We start from the raw sequence: 15,501 nt of genomic DNA on the forward strand, positions 1-15,501 counted from the left end.
ATGAGAAGGCAGAGCATTCTCTAACCGGGCCCTGCTGCCCACTGATAAATGGAGAGGGGGGCGAGAGTGTAGAGGCTGTGCCTCGTGCACCTCCATCCTGGCCCTCTTGAGAGCTGGGTCAATACTAGGCGAGCTATGATGACTTTCACATTGATATTTTAGCGCAGGTGTATACCTAGCCAAATTGCACTGTAGGGGGTGAGAACAAGTCTTCGAACCTGTGTATGCCTACTAGGGCTGTCACTTTTGTGAAAAATCGTTTTTGATTTTTAAGGCCCAAGTTCATTGAATCGATTGTAAAATCGATTTTCCATCGATTTTCCTTTTTGAATGTCAAATAACGGACGAACATAAAAAGAGCAGTGGAAACGCACAAGTCAGCAATATTTCTTATTTATTGGCATGAAGTTTTGTGCAGAATAACAAACAGCAACAGGAGTGCAACATTCTCGAAAAAATATATATGCAGAGGGGACGGCTGCCATGACAAAAGAAAAACATCACTGCAGGCTTCAACCCGGCTACATTTATGATTTAGGCATTTCAATAATCTCCAAGATTATTTTAAATAATGATTCAATCAATTTCAAACAACTGTTCAAAAAAATACAACTTTAATATGGACTTGAGAACAGGCCATATGTGTTTTTTTTTATTTATTGCATGTAACTGACACTTAGGCTAGGCGGCACTAGGCAGGCATGAAACGCGCAAAAAGGCTCGGGCCATTACAAATTTATTGGACAGGAAAACAAGTCGATCAACATTTTCAGGGTCCAGAGCCGAGCGTTTTTTATTCACTATATGTCCAGCTGTTGAGAAGACGTGCTCCGACCGCACTGATGTCCCAGGGACACTCAGGTACAGCTGCGCAAGGTGGGGATATTACTGTCAGCTTGCAATGGTCTCATAACTCAGAAACTCCTGTAACTAGATGTGCGAATGAGGCGAATTCGCGTCTACCGCAGCGCAAGACCTCCAGACGCACGTAAACGCATCTTTACATTGAAATCATTTGCGCCAGACGCTCTATTCATGTTTGGTGTGAACGTAGCATAAGAGGTAGTTTTCAACGTCACTGGGTCTCATAGGCGCGTAAAATTGCTGGTATTTTCTGTCTAGCTTTCGTAACGCATACTGTACTTTTGGAATTCTTTATTTTCTTTTTCTGCTTTTTTGTGAGTTTTTTTTACATCTAGATTGTTTAATCATTTAATTATTTTAAAATAGTGTACATATTTGGTTAAAATCGATTCCCTATTTTCATTTTCTAAACTTTTTTTGGTTGGTCCGATCGATTGTGCAATCTATTTTCGAACTAAAAGTGACAGCCCTAATGCCTACTGTGAAATTACCACATCAAACGTGTGCTAACATGGATGCAGCTGAAGCCGCCTGGTTTGCTTCAGGGATTTTTTTTTTTTTTTTAAAGTAGGTTCCCAATGGAAACCTCTACAAGATGCACGCCTGTTTCATACTCCGTCTACAGTGCGTACGCAGTCCGTGTGCATTACGTATGTGGTGCTGAAGCAGACGTGTTGCAGTCCGCTACTCGGTGCGTAAATCATCGCTGGACTGCTGCAGACGCACCGCTTCTGGAATGCACTGACGGACCACAACCACGTAATGCTGCAATCCGTTAACATGGGTGCGTAAAAAAAATTAGAAACGCATACGCAGTGCAGACGGATTATGTGTGAAACATGTTGTTTGCACCTTGTGCAATGTGGAATTAGTTTACAGCTTTCTCAAGCAGTTTTTGACGCATTATAGAAACAGGAGATGAGCCCCTGGTCTAATGCACCACCTGGCTTGAGAAACCCATTCTAAAAGACTTACTTTAAATCATTATTTTATTTGGTTAGCACACAAATTCTGAATGCCTTTGGGAGAATTCAAATGAGCCATTTTAATCTAGATTAATCTAGATTAATTTTAAGATTACAGTGAGATTAATCTAGACTTTAAAAAAAAATCTATGACCACCTCTCTCTCTCTCTCTCTCTCTCTCTCTCTCTCTCTCTCTCTCTCTCTCTCTATCTATCTATATATATATATATATATATATATATATATATATATAGATAGATAGATAGATAGAGAGAGAGAGAGAGAGAGAGATTATTCTTTCTACCAAATATTATAAGAATTTGTCATTTTCATAAGAATTTTATAAGTAGCACTTCTATGAATTAATTTTTCTTTAGTTCATTTTTACTCATATTTCAGGTGGCTAATGGTCTAGAATCTGAATCATTGAGAGTACCTGAATCTAGAGATTATACAATAGTTTTACAGTGTTGGTGGGATTCTGGGGTCAGGTTTGGGAAAGACTGTTTTAAACACAACCAATGAAACATAGTCAAGGTGCATGGGCAAAACATCAAAAAACCTACCGGTTTTGTCACATTGGACACACAGCTGAATGAAAGAGCTGAAATTGGTCAACAGTTTAAATAAATCTATAGGATCTTGTCTGTTTGGTCATATTCTCCACATGTTCTTGGACCCCAATGATTGCCAGTTGTAGCTGCATTTCTGTGTGATTTAGCAGTGTTTTAAAACATTGTAACTGTCTTTCTCTCTGACCAAACAGAGACATCAAATGCATCCCTACTGACCAACGCAGAGAAGATTGCCACCATAACCACTACACACACACCTCAGAGCAACACTGAGCACAGGTGAAACACACACACACACACGCACACACACACACACACACACTTAACCAGGATCTGTATAACATTTGTATGTATGTACTGTAAGTTTATATGCATTGATTAAGTACTGATACTACTACTACTACTACTACTACTACTAATAAAAGTTTTAGTAACATTACTTTTCTTTCTGTTCATCCAGCAGGAATAACAAACCCAAAAAAGCTCTGACCCAACCAGCAACCTACAGTCAGGTGAGAGGCTTTGTATTATAACAGAAAACAGGACAGGTCTGATTGCAGTGTTGCACACAGTATCTTAATGAAAAAGTCTTCCTTAAATTGGGATATGAATGTTTTAAGGGATCAGGACTACTCCTACTAGCAGATTACTATCTGCTTTGTAACTTTTTTCTTCTTTCTTACTTGTTGTACTATCATTTCTCAAGGCTGAACATATGCTAAAAATATTCAGACCCATTATTATATTTTTTTATACAGTTTGCAGTCTTATACTAAATGAAAGTGAAATTACTAGGCTGTGTAGATAAATCAAAATGCTAATGACTTCAAATAAAAAAGAATGGATCCGCACTCACTTGTGTACTTCTTGATGATTTGATTTTTTTTATTTTTTTTTATACATCCATAAAGCACATATGCATCAGTGGGAATGCTAAAATGGCTAAAGAAGATTTTCACATCACTCTTCACTCCGTACCTCATAATGACAAAACAAACACAGATTTGCTGATTTATTTTGCAGACAAAAACCACTTAAATAACCGTTGTGTAGCTAACCTTACACTGGAAAACTGGTAACATGCACTAATCTGTTTTATTTAAAATATTAATTTAATATAAATTTTCATTGTTATCATTTAAGTTTAACAATGTTTTTCTTTTAAAAACGTAAATGTGTCGAAATATTAGGGCTTGCATAGACTAGTCAAGTAGTCGAGTGAATTCTGCCTGCATACTCGGCTGAAGCTGACACAGTCTGGTGTTCGCTAGATAACAGGTGAGCCAGGGGATCAGTGCAATATTATACAGAGACCTCTAAAGTCACGAGTGTGAAGTGAATGAATGTAAACTTGACTATGAGTGAAAAGAGTGCAAATCAAACACAGCATTGTTGTCGCCTCTCTCTGCATCTCTCAGAAATCAGAGCTTGGCAAAAATAATATCACCTATAATAATGCATCATACATGTTCTGTTGTATATATTTAAAAGGCAATGATTTAAAGCTTAGGCTACGATACGAATGAATGGATTAAGCACAGCGCGCTCACCAATCAAACAGCCGCGTTGCATGTCAGTCTCTCAAAAACCAGTTCTTTCTTGAGAACAGGCTAATAACCAACTTAGATATGGATACATTTTCTATTTGGCCTGCATGTTTGCATCTTTATCTTTTGCTGGTTTACGTGGCACACACACACACATTTGTTTAGTGAAGTTCACTAAACATTAAGACTTAATAAAGGATTGAAGAATCCTTTATTTATTCCATCCTGATTGAATATTAAACACAAATATCCTAATTTCCCAGACGGTAACATAGCATTGGCCCAGATCTGCTAACTTGGTTACGTCTCCAAGACAGAATATTGATCTAGAGATGAGCTTTCTTTCAAAATTGAAATGTCAACAAATTAACATTATTGAAAGCATATTTGGCATTAATATCAGGCTATAATAATTTTTTTTTTTTATTCATTAGCAAATGAAAATGTAATGTATAGCCTATTGTATGTGAATTAATACCATTCTTATGGTTCCCAGATTACACAAGCTCAAAGTTTTATTTGGTATATTAGATGTGTAGAGGCATAGCATTGCATAAATAAATAAATAAAATACATATTAATAATAATCATTTAAAAAAAAAAAACATTTTACACCTCTCTCAAAAAGTCCTGTTTTGCATGTGCATACCTGTATGTGTGCTTACTGTAGTAATGACAAAACTGGTCCTGAACCTGCCCCTAAGCTTAATACATGTAGTTATCTTAAATAAGTCTGTTGGCTTAAGTGCATGTAATGTAATATAAAACAAATAAATAGTTGTCATGTATGATTATTGTTTTTGTTGTGTTTGTGTGTGTTTAGGAGGCAGACTATTACTCTGTTGATCTAGAGAGAGAGAGTAAAGGTTTTGGCTTCAGTCTGAGAGGAGGAAAGGAGTACAACATGGATCTGTACGTGCTGCGATTAGCTGAGGATGGAGCTGCTGCCAAGAATGGCAAGATGAAGGTAAAAAAAGATTAAAATCTTTTTCACTGTGCATGTGTTGAATTTAAAGCAAATTGTTATCAAATATTTGTGTGCTAAAAATACAGATTCTTTTTTGTTCACATAAACCATCGATGTTGGAAGTAAACAATGTTGAAGAATACACATTACAAAATACTGAGCAACATACTTTAAAAAAGATTCAGTTTGAAAAAATGTCATTATTGCCAGTCATGACAATCTTTACATGCAAAATCGTAATTTCCTTTCCCCACTGATACCAAAAAATAGCATCTGAAGAACAAGCACACTTTCTTTTTTTTTTTTTATAAAACAAAAAAGCTTTTCTCTTTCGTGCCATTGATACAAAATGGCATAAAATATGTAGACCAGAATTATTAAACGTCTGTCCAAATGGAGTCCAGGCCTGCTCCTGGTAGAGTTCACCTAACTTAACACACACTGCAGTTCTTGAAGCCAAAAACAGTCACATAAAAGTTACTTAAACCATTAAAATTACTTCTAGATCAACACGATGCCATCTTGAGCCACCCATAAGTTAATGGTGGCTTGTTCACAGGTTGGTGATGAAATACTGGAGATCAATGGTGAAAGTACGAAAAATATGAAGCATTCTCGTGCCATCGAGTTGATCAAGACCGGAGGTAGACGAGCTCAACTGCTGCTGAAGAGAGGAGACGGATCCGTCCCAGAGTATGGTGGGTAACAAAAAGGTTCACCTCCTGCTTGAAGTCTTATGCATTTTGATTTTTGGTTTGAAGTGTTTGTTCTAAATGTTTGAATTGATCCTGAAATAATCTTTTCTTTTTGTTCTCTGCAATTGATTTGTGATCAATCAGCCTCTGTTAGGTAGTCTGATGTATTCATCTAGAGAGTGAGATTTTCATCTAGTTCTTCTAAATAGTCTTCAGTCAGCAAAAAAAAAAAAAAAAATTGTCATTTGTCTGAGTGCTGCATGTTTCCTTTCTCTTTATCTATCTCTGTTTCTTTCTCTCCCTGATCTCTCATTTTCTGGTGGGATCCTCAGCTATGATGGGCCCCCATCTTGCTGCCTGTCTGAGGAATGATAAGTTGGGCGAGCCTTGCTTCTACCTAATGGGTCAAAACCAAGCCACGGTTTGTAGAGGACATTCTGTGTCTCAACCCCTTCCTGTCACCCAGTCACACATTATAAGCTCTGCTTGGCGCACGCGTGTTGTGGCTCTCGCCTGCTCTCATGCCACGCTTTCATCTAACCCTGGTGAATCCATTCTGCTGCTGCCCTCTGATCGCACGTGCAGTGGGTTCATGTTCCCGATGGATGCCTGTGTGATGTAGAGTGTGTGGATGATGTTGACATGCAGTGCTCTCATATCACTGGTAACACAGATGGGTGAATGTTACAAAAAAGTTTCAACAACTTGACTGGGTCACAAATAAAAAATAAAATACTACAGTAAACTTTATCAATTAAGCGAAATGTTATATTCATCCATAAGCAAGTAATGAAATGAGTGCAATTTTGTATTCTGGACTTGTGATCAAAAGATATAACTTGTTTTATAAAATTATATGCTCATCTTCAGATTAATTAACATTTATTAATCCATATAGAATAACATCAGGTGGTCCAACAAAGTGTTACAGTAATCACACACCGTGCCCTCCACATATATTTACACCCTTGATGAATATAATCAATCAGGCCATGAAAAAGTGTTTTTGGTGTTCATCCTTCATGTCCTTCAAAATCTAACCTTTAATTTGAGAAAAAAAGTTCTGTTTATGTAGGTAAATAGCATGAACCATAATGTGGATGAGAACAATTACTGCAGTTGTGTTTCCAGGAGCAACCAGCTGTCTTTAAAGACACATCTGTAAGGATTTGCCAATGTCAGTGGTTTCAGAAATGCACATTTGGCACCTGCTTCACCCTGTAATTTGGCATAGTTCATTGGGAAGACATTCTTTACCAACCCATCTTGTTGTTACCCTGAAGTTTAACATCATTGTTCAATTGTCCTTTGCAAAATCTTTATCTTAACATAATGGGATAGTATGCTCCAAAGCAGTGCTTCTTGAACCTGTCCTCTGGACCCTAGTACTACACATGTTCATAGGACACAACCAGTTCAAGTCTCTCAGTCTTGACACAGTACAGCTTTGTCTTCAACAGTGATGTTTGAAGCTCAGAATGTCATCACACAGTCAGAGTTCAGGAAGTCCGTATAGTCTTTCTTTCTGAAAGAGTAGGAAGGTTGGAAATTGAGTGAGGTTCAAGCTATTCTGCCTGCTGCTTGTTATTGCCATGCATTGATTCTACTATGATAAGACTCAAATCCGTCTGCATACTTCTTGAAGCACATAAAAAAAAAAAAAAAAATGTTGGATGTTCAGGAAAATAAAACTCTTCAGGAAAAGCTGTGTTAAAAAGGATATATTTTGAATATCTTGCTAAACTAAATGGCTCCATAAGTATTGAAATAGTTAAGACAAAATTGCTTTCTCTGCTGTGGAGTCAAGACATTTGCAAATATGATTAAAAGATGAAGATGCGACAAAACTACAGAATGCCACATTTTATTATTAGATCTTTCAACACATACTTGTTTTAACAAATACAATGGACAGCACTTTTAGAATTCATCCCACTATTTGGTGGGAGCTTAAGTATTGGAGCATATATATATATATATATATATATATCAGAGATGCTCACAAGTCTCTGAGCTAGAGTCCAAGTCAAGTCTCAAGTCTCTGAGCTAGAGTCCAAGTCAAGTCTCAAGTCTCTGAGCTAGAGTCCAAGTCAAGTCTCAAGTCTCTTTATTATATTAAGTCTCTGGTTATAATAAATGTTGCATCACGTACAGCGACCCATCCAAGCTGCTTAGAACACTGCATAGGTATATATAAGGAATTCAAAGCATGTAATATGTTATTATGACAACTCTATCTATTAGCATACAATATCAACTTTGATTTTGGTATATAATCAGTGTAAACAGGCTATTGCAACATGACAAAAACACCAAGAATGCTTTACTTTTAAGTTAATATCTGTATTTTGCATTTATGGATTCAGTAATGGCCTTCTGTCTGTCCTGGCTGTATAGCTGCACACCTCTTGTCTGGCTTAAGAATGAACAAAGCTACGCTGACTTATGTTATTCATACAATACCTACTCACAAATAAACATCAAAAACAGTGAAAACGGCTGCAATGAATTTCTGTGCAAAACAGCTTTTACTACAAACACTTCCACACAAGAACATTGTTATCACACAAGAACATTTTGATAGAGAACCAAAAATATTTAAAGTAGATAAAATTAGAATAAATAAAATGGAAATGTCTACATACTATTACTACTGTAAACTTTGCAAATAGGACATCAGCCCCTTCAAGTCAATGAACAATAACAAAGTGGGCTGCAATGAATATCTGTGCAAAACGTCATGGCTCCGCTCCTACCCAATGACAGAGGCACGCAGGTTTTTTTCCACTGGAGTACTCACGTGAAGGATGCGTGCACAACTAATAACTAATATCATCACGCTATAAAGGGTTGGCCTGCGCTGGGTGCGCCCCTCCCCCTATAACTGTTCTGTCTCGCGGAGGAGCTCATTTGTGTGCATCTGTGTGAAACACGCGCTCTGAAACACGCATAGGAAAAAAGAGCGACAGAAAGAACGGCTCCCCTCCAGCCGTGACTCGGCTCCCATCGTTCATGTTTATGAGCCGTTCAAAAGAATCGGTTCGTTCGCGAACGTCACAACTCTAACAGCGAGCTCATCTGACGTTTACTAAAAATTAACATTGTTCACGAGTCCCGGAGCTCGAGTCCGAGTCGAGTCTGAAGTCTTTCGAGGACGAGTCTCAAGTCGAGTCTGAAGTCACTGTTTGTGCGACTTAAGTCGCACTCGAGTCCGAGTCTCAAACTCGAGTCCCCATCTCTGATATATATATATATATATATATATATATATGTATGTATGTATGTATGTGTGTGTGTGTGTGTGTGTGTGTGTGTGTGTGAAAAGATAAGAAAGGTAGTTAGATTTTAAGAATAGAATTAGAATAGTGAGTGTTAAAGTTAGAGGGTCAAATAAAGATGGAAGAGATGTGTTTTAAGCCGATTCTTGAAGATGGCTAAGGACTCAGCTGCTTGGATTGTGTTGGGGAGTTCATTCCACCAGAAGGGAACATTTAATTTAAAAGTCCGTAAAAGTGACTTTGTGCGTCTTTTCAAGTCTTGTGGTTGCATCCACAGCTGCCTGGTCAGATGAACCATATAATAGTTTTTCAGAGATTTAATCTTGGGGAAAAGCTGGGTACAGTATTTTGCAGAAACCGAAATAAATATAAGGGAGTTTATATTTGTTTTGCATTTTCTTGGTCATTACATAATTTCCACACCCACTCTTTTATAAAATGAAAAACCTACACAAATAAATGTGTGTTCAAATCCTTGACTGCTTGTACAGATGGTTATGTATGAAATTTTTGTCTGTTTGTTAAAGTTCTGTGTGACATTTAAACTGTTGATAGCCAAGTGTTTTTAGCGACCTAACATAATGCCTTTCTTCATTTATTTCCAGACAGCCCAAATGACAGCTACCCTCCCTCACCCAGGCCACAAAATTATTCGGAAGTGAGGACCTTGCTGGTCAGCGGCCCCTTTCATCATCCGAACAAGTCCAGCTATACATCAGAGCATTACACACCATCCCAGCCCAAGCAGCAGCAACTGAAAGACTGGCAGCATCATCTGGCCAGGGAACAAGAGAGGGACAACAGAACAGGACTGTATTCCAGCGCTCCACACCAGCCTTCCTGTAACAACCATCACAGCCCCTCGCCGTCCCCTGACAGAAGTGAAAACAACTCTCACCGCAAGGTCAAGAAGTCTGAGTCAGAGAGCGGCATTGCCAAGCTCTTCAAAACACTGAGGAAAGATGGCGGATTTGGGAGGAAAACCTCCAACCAGGATCTACTGAGGCAAGACCACAAATCATCCATAGAGAAGCAGAGTTGCGTGGGGTCTCAGGAGCGTAGCGGGTCCTTGGATCGCTCCTCCACCCGGAAGCGCAACACCTCTCCAGACCGCCGTAGGGCCAAGTCTGTGGACCGGCGAACAACACACTCGTATAAAGATCAGTCCCCTGAACAGTGCTATCAAGCTTCTACCCAGGACCTGCTGTGCCAGATCTCCACTCCAGAAAAGCATTTCTGGCCCCAAAAAGAGCCCCAAACTCCCCATCAGAACTACAGCAAAGAGGGCTACTTCACATTCACCCCTGAGCGATCCCACAAACCCACGACCCATGCTCTTGCTCGCACATCTGAACGTGGCCTAAAGAACAGGAATGTTCTGCTCAACAGCTCTCCATCCAGTCAAGCTGAGAGACAGGGATACTTCAGAGCCTCTGAAAGATGCTCCCGCAGGACATCAGACAGCAGCAGTGATGGAAGTTACTTGGAAGAGAGTGCTGCTCCACAGCTTAGGGATTATTACAATGCACTGAAAGCCAGCAGTGCCAACGGGAGCAATGTGGGCCTCGGCCTCGTCCAGAGCTCTCCGAGCAAGAGACGGCTTTACAAGGAGAACCACGCAGACCTCAGCATCTGAGCTCCACGGGACTGAGTTTCACCACAGTGGAACAATGCTTCTTTTTCTAGTTTTCATCAGTCTGTTTGTTTTTATATGTTCCAATCCTTGTTTTGTTAAAAGACACATTTTTTTTCAAATGTGTCTTTATTTTGCGTGTCCTCTTTTCTCCAAATTGAGATTTACTGAACCAGAGCACAAGCATTTAATGTTTGTTTCTTTGTTTGTTCATTTTAATAGATGTGTGGCAAAACCTGAAGTCAGACTATGATGCTACTGTTTAATTGATTAATATATATTTAAGCTGTATATTTATTTAAAAAAATTGAAATGTAACTTGATGGGATGTCCAGATGAAAAAAAGCATAATTCAGTCTTGGTCTGTTGTATAATATCTGACTTTTTTTTTTTTTTTTTTTCCAATGCTGCACTGGACTGAGGCATGAGCCCCTATTAGTTAAAAAAAAAAAAAAAAAAAAAAAGAGGAAAAAAATGAAAGTGGAAAAATTATATAGTGGCACATTTTTTTTCAGTTATCACTATGAATTAGACTACAGGCACATATGCACAGTTGAGAGAACTTGACCCAACATAAGCTTAAAGCAAGTTTTTTTTTTTTATGAATTACCATATAAGTATGTCAGTGTGTTCCTTGGGAATCAAACCACTGACTGGATGAGCTACAGGAATACAGCTGATACATTAAACTAAGAAAAACTAACACTGGATATATGAAAAAAAAAAAAAATGTTAGTCCTTGCATTTCTTAGTGGCCCTTCTATTTAGCAGTAATTTTAAAGCAAAAGTCTGAATTATTTTGAATCGTTACATTGAATCGTTCTGCAGCCACATTTACCTCTATAAAGTAAAGTACCAAAGGCAATTGAAATGCTCTGAACAAACGGAATCACTTAACAAGCTTGTGTTACAAAATGTGTTAAAAAAATAAATGTGACACATGGACACAGCACACATGAATGAGCTGAATGTAGTTACAGCACAGAAGATTCAGGTTGCCAGTTCCGATCCAAAAGACTACATAAAAACTGCACCTGGCACAATCTGCCAAACTGAGCCACCACTCGTTTTCCATCCTGCTCTCGAGAGCCACTGAATTTCAGTGATCTGTAGATGCAATAAGAATTTGTATGGGAACACAGCTGTTTCGTGAATTTCGACAGGACCATAATCTTGCAACGAGGAACGAGAACAGGGAATTCCTTCAGTGTCATCTGAATAGTACTGTATCAAAATGAACGTATCAGCTGCTGTCTTTTGTACAAATTTTATTACTGTATTTACTTCAAACCTGTGTAGTTAAGGTACTTTTGCCTTTTCTCTGTACAAAAAAAAAAAAAAAAATGCTGTCCAACTAGAAGAAAATGTGAATATGTTTCTACTCTGCTCATGAGGAATATGGGTAATGTTTGTACTCCCCAGACAGCAGCATAGTGTTGGCCCTGCACTGTGCTGCTGCTTGGGTCAGAATCAGGCACATGTAAAGTTTTATTTTTTCCCTCTCTCCAGGAAGGATGAGAAACTGAGGTTTTTTCAAGGAAGTGGGTTGAATATCTGTGATGGATAGCCTGCTTTTTTTTCTAGAGATCTTGTATACTGTCTGTGGTCTCTGAAAAGTTATAAGGATTTTAAATGCTTTTTTCTTTGTCAATAAAAGCAGTACATGTGTATGGTATAATGTTTTTTTCTTTTTATTTTTTTTTTAATGAAACTATGCATATATATATATATATATATATATATATATATATATATATATATATATATATATATATATATATGTGTGTGTGTGTGTGTGTGTGTGTGTGTGTGTGTGTGTGTGTGTGTGTGTATTCTGCATTACCCATAGCTTCATTTGACTCATGAAATTATGCATAACATTAGCCTAACTTCAAGTAGACGTGGACTCACACAGTAAAGCTTGTTTTTTTTTTTTTTTTTGTATGTATCACAATGTATTTGTAGCTATCAAGTCTGTGAATGCTATTTTTATTATCAAATAAAGTTTTCCATATAAATTTACAAATCTGTGTTCATTGTGTTGGTATGGAATTACACTGTACATTTATTAATTCCCAAACAACAACATAGTTGTCTGAAATTTCTCAGTGAGCTCAAACACAACTAAGACACTAAGGTAATAACAAACACATTCATACATGTATAAATCATTCCAACCATTACAAAGAATGGATATGAAGTGCCAGAAGAGTTGAAAACATGGGAAAACTTGTGTGCAGACTATCTGCCTGAGGGTAGAGGGATAAAAAATGTCTGTCCAGATGTGTGGAATCTCTAAAAACTGTTAAGCCTTTTTCTGCAAATGTGAGTCATAAATGTCATCAATGGTGGACAGATCTCAGCCTATAATATTTGAAGCAGTCAAGTCAACTTTATATATATATAAGGATTGTGTCAAAGCATCTGAACAACATTAATTGGGAAAACAGTGTGTCAATAATGTAAAATGACAGTTAAAGGCAGTTTATCATTGAATTCAGTGATGTCATCATTAAGCTCAGATCAGTTTAAACAGTATCTGTGCAATCATTTGCAATCAATTCAGTAATATCACTGTAAATTAAGTGTAACCAGCTAAGCAAGCCAGAGTCGACAGCGGCAAGGAAATAAAACTCCATTGGTGACAAAATGGAGAAAAAATCTTGGGAAAAACCAGGCTCAGTCGGGGGTCTTGGGTAGTCAGATCTCCTCTGTCCAGACGAAATCAGCAGTTAAATTCCAGACTGCAGCAAAGTCAGTGTGACGAATGGTGCGGGGGGCTGTCACACTGTTTGTGTTTATTTTAGGAACATGTGTACATGTTAGGAGAAAATTGTTAGCTTGAATGCAGTGTAAGTCGTTTTGGAGGGGGTTGCCGGGATGGCCGAACTTGCTGCCAGCTGACCGCGATGTGGAGGGGCGGCTGCCGTTCGTAAGGGATGGGAGGAGTTGGTGCCGTTCGGCAGGGGGCTAGAGCCTACTTGACGAACCAGTAGTTCAATTCCAGACTGCAGCAAAGTCAGATTGTGCAGAAGAATCATCTGTTTCCTGTGGTCTTGTCCTGGTGCTCCTCTGAGACAAGGTCTTTACAGGGGATCTGTATCTGGGGTTCTAGTTGTCCTGGTCTCCGCTGTCTTTCAGGGATGTAGAGGTCCTTTCTAGGTGCTGATCCACCATCTGGTCTGGATACATACTGGATCCGGGCGACTGCAGTGACCCTCTGATCTGGACACAGACTGCATCTGGTGGCTACGGTGACCTCGGAACAAGAGAGAAACAGGCAGTTGATTTTGATATTCTAGGTATTATCAAATTGCCTGAGTTTTGAGAACGTAGCGGACGTAGAGGAGTATAATGTAACAGGAGCTCATTCAAATACTGAGGTGCTAAACCATTCAGGGCTTTATAAGTAATAAGCAATATTTTAAAATCTACACGATGTTTGATAGGGAGCCAGTGCAGTGATGACAGGACCGGGCTAATATGGTCATACTTCCTGGTTCCAGTAAGAACTCTTGCTGCTGCATTTTGGACTAGCTGTAGTTTGTTTACCAAGCGTGCAGAACAACCACCCAATAAAGCATTACAATAGTCTAACCTTGAGGTCATAAATGCATGGATTAACATTTCTGCATTTGACATTGAGAGCATAGGCCGTAATTTATATACAGTGGTGGACGAAGTACACAAATCAAGTACTTGAGTAAAAGTACAGATACATATGGTAAAATATTGAGCTGGACCGCAGACAGAAGGCAAAAGGGCCAACAAGTGCTAAGCATCTCTCGGGGAACTCCTTCAAGACTGTTGGAAGACCATTTCAGGTGACTACCTCTTGAAGCTCATCAAGAGAAGGCCAAGAGTGTGCAAAGCAGTAATCAAATTAAAAGGTGGCTACTTTGAATAACCTAGAATATGACATATTTTCAGTTGTTTCACACTTTATTGTTATGTATATAATTCCATATATAATTCCACATGTGTTAATTCATAGTTTTGATGCCTTCAGTGTGAATCTACAATTTTCATAGTCATGAAAATAAAGAAAACTCTTCGAATGAGAAGGTGTGTCCAAACCTTTGGTCTGTACTGTATATATGACATGATAATAAGGCCTGAAGTTAGGAAGAACATTTTAAGGAAAATAATAATAAAAAAAAAATTCATAATGATTTTTTCTTTCTCAAACCTTGTCTGTGGTTTAAAAACACCCCTAGCCAAACGGGGTGCATCTCTTTCCATGCATGTGGCTGAATAAAAATATTTGGACATTTATAAAAATTACATCAACTTAGCACCAACAAGCTTGTTAGCTAGACAGTTAGCATCAGCTAACAATATTTACTTATTTTCAGTACGATGAACATTCATGTCTGTCTACTCGTCTAGTTAATCAAAACAATATACATATGTATAACGTTACTGTCGATAAACAATATAAAAACAGACGTCACATAGGACATTTTAATAAAACTGATAACATTACGGCAGCGGTGAATTTGAACATGCATGAGTTATTGTATTTAATCTGTGTTGTTTTAAGGTTTTTGTTGTTGTTGTTGTTGTTTTTTTTTTTACCTTAAATTGATGTGTCTGCATCGTCTGCACTCGAGCATTTGAGTGGGCTTAAATAGATCTCTCTTTACAACGGATTTAGTTCCCAAACAACTGACAGTTTTGACCTAAATATGATTTTCAGTTACAATAATTAATCCAAAATTTCGACATAACTTACTTTTAGCAACATCAGACGCACGCGCTCACAAGATCTCCCGGTTCTTACTTCTGGAGACTCGCACTAAACGGTACATTTGAATCAGTGAGTGGTCGACTCCAAAACAGCTGCAATCGGATCATTCTAATTCGTAAACGAATCGTTTGGTGAGATTGGCGATCCGATTTAAAAGTTTCTTTTGAAAAGACTCAGTTCGTTCATGATGAATCAGACACCGCTTCTGAGTGTCGGAGCACGTAAT

At 38.2% G+C, this 15,501-nt stretch overlaps 1 protein-coding gene across 6 annotated transcripts in view; it reads left to right on the forward strand.

Moving 5' to 3' along the window:
- The window catches only part of LOC113079370 (membrane-associated guanylate kinase, WW and PDZ domain-containing protein 1-like), a 141,858-nt gene extending 129,665 nt beyond the window's left edge, over positions 1-12,193 (forward strand). For 5 of the 6 annotated variants that reach the window (XM_026251622.1, XM_026251619.1, XM_026251623.1 and 2 more), the window contains exons 19-23: positions 2,597-2,684; positions 2,866-2,917; positions 4,776-4,919; positions 5,479-5,617; positions 9,498-12,193. In XM_026251622.1, coding sequence (XP_026107407.1) covers positions 2,597-2,684; positions 2,866-2,917; positions 4,776-4,919; positions 5,479-5,617; positions 9,498-10,528 — 1,454 coding nt within the window. In that variant the 3' untranslated portion in view covers positions 10,529-12,193. The remainder of the gene's footprint in view (positions 1-2,596; positions 2,685-2,865; positions 2,918-4,775; positions 4,920-5,478; positions 5,618-9,497) is intronic. The other variant, XM_026251621.1, reaches the window with a different exon arrangement.
- Positions 12,194-15,501: the final 3,308 nt, after the last annotated feature.

Source organism: Carassius auratus, unplaced genomic scaffold, assembly GCF_003368295.1.
Source record: "Carassius auratus strain Wakin unplaced genomic scaffold, ASM336829v1 scaf_tig00027845, whole genome shotgun sequence".
Lineage (NCBI taxonomy): Eukaryota > Metazoa > Chordata > Actinopteri > Cypriniformes > Cyprinidae > Carassius > Carassius auratus.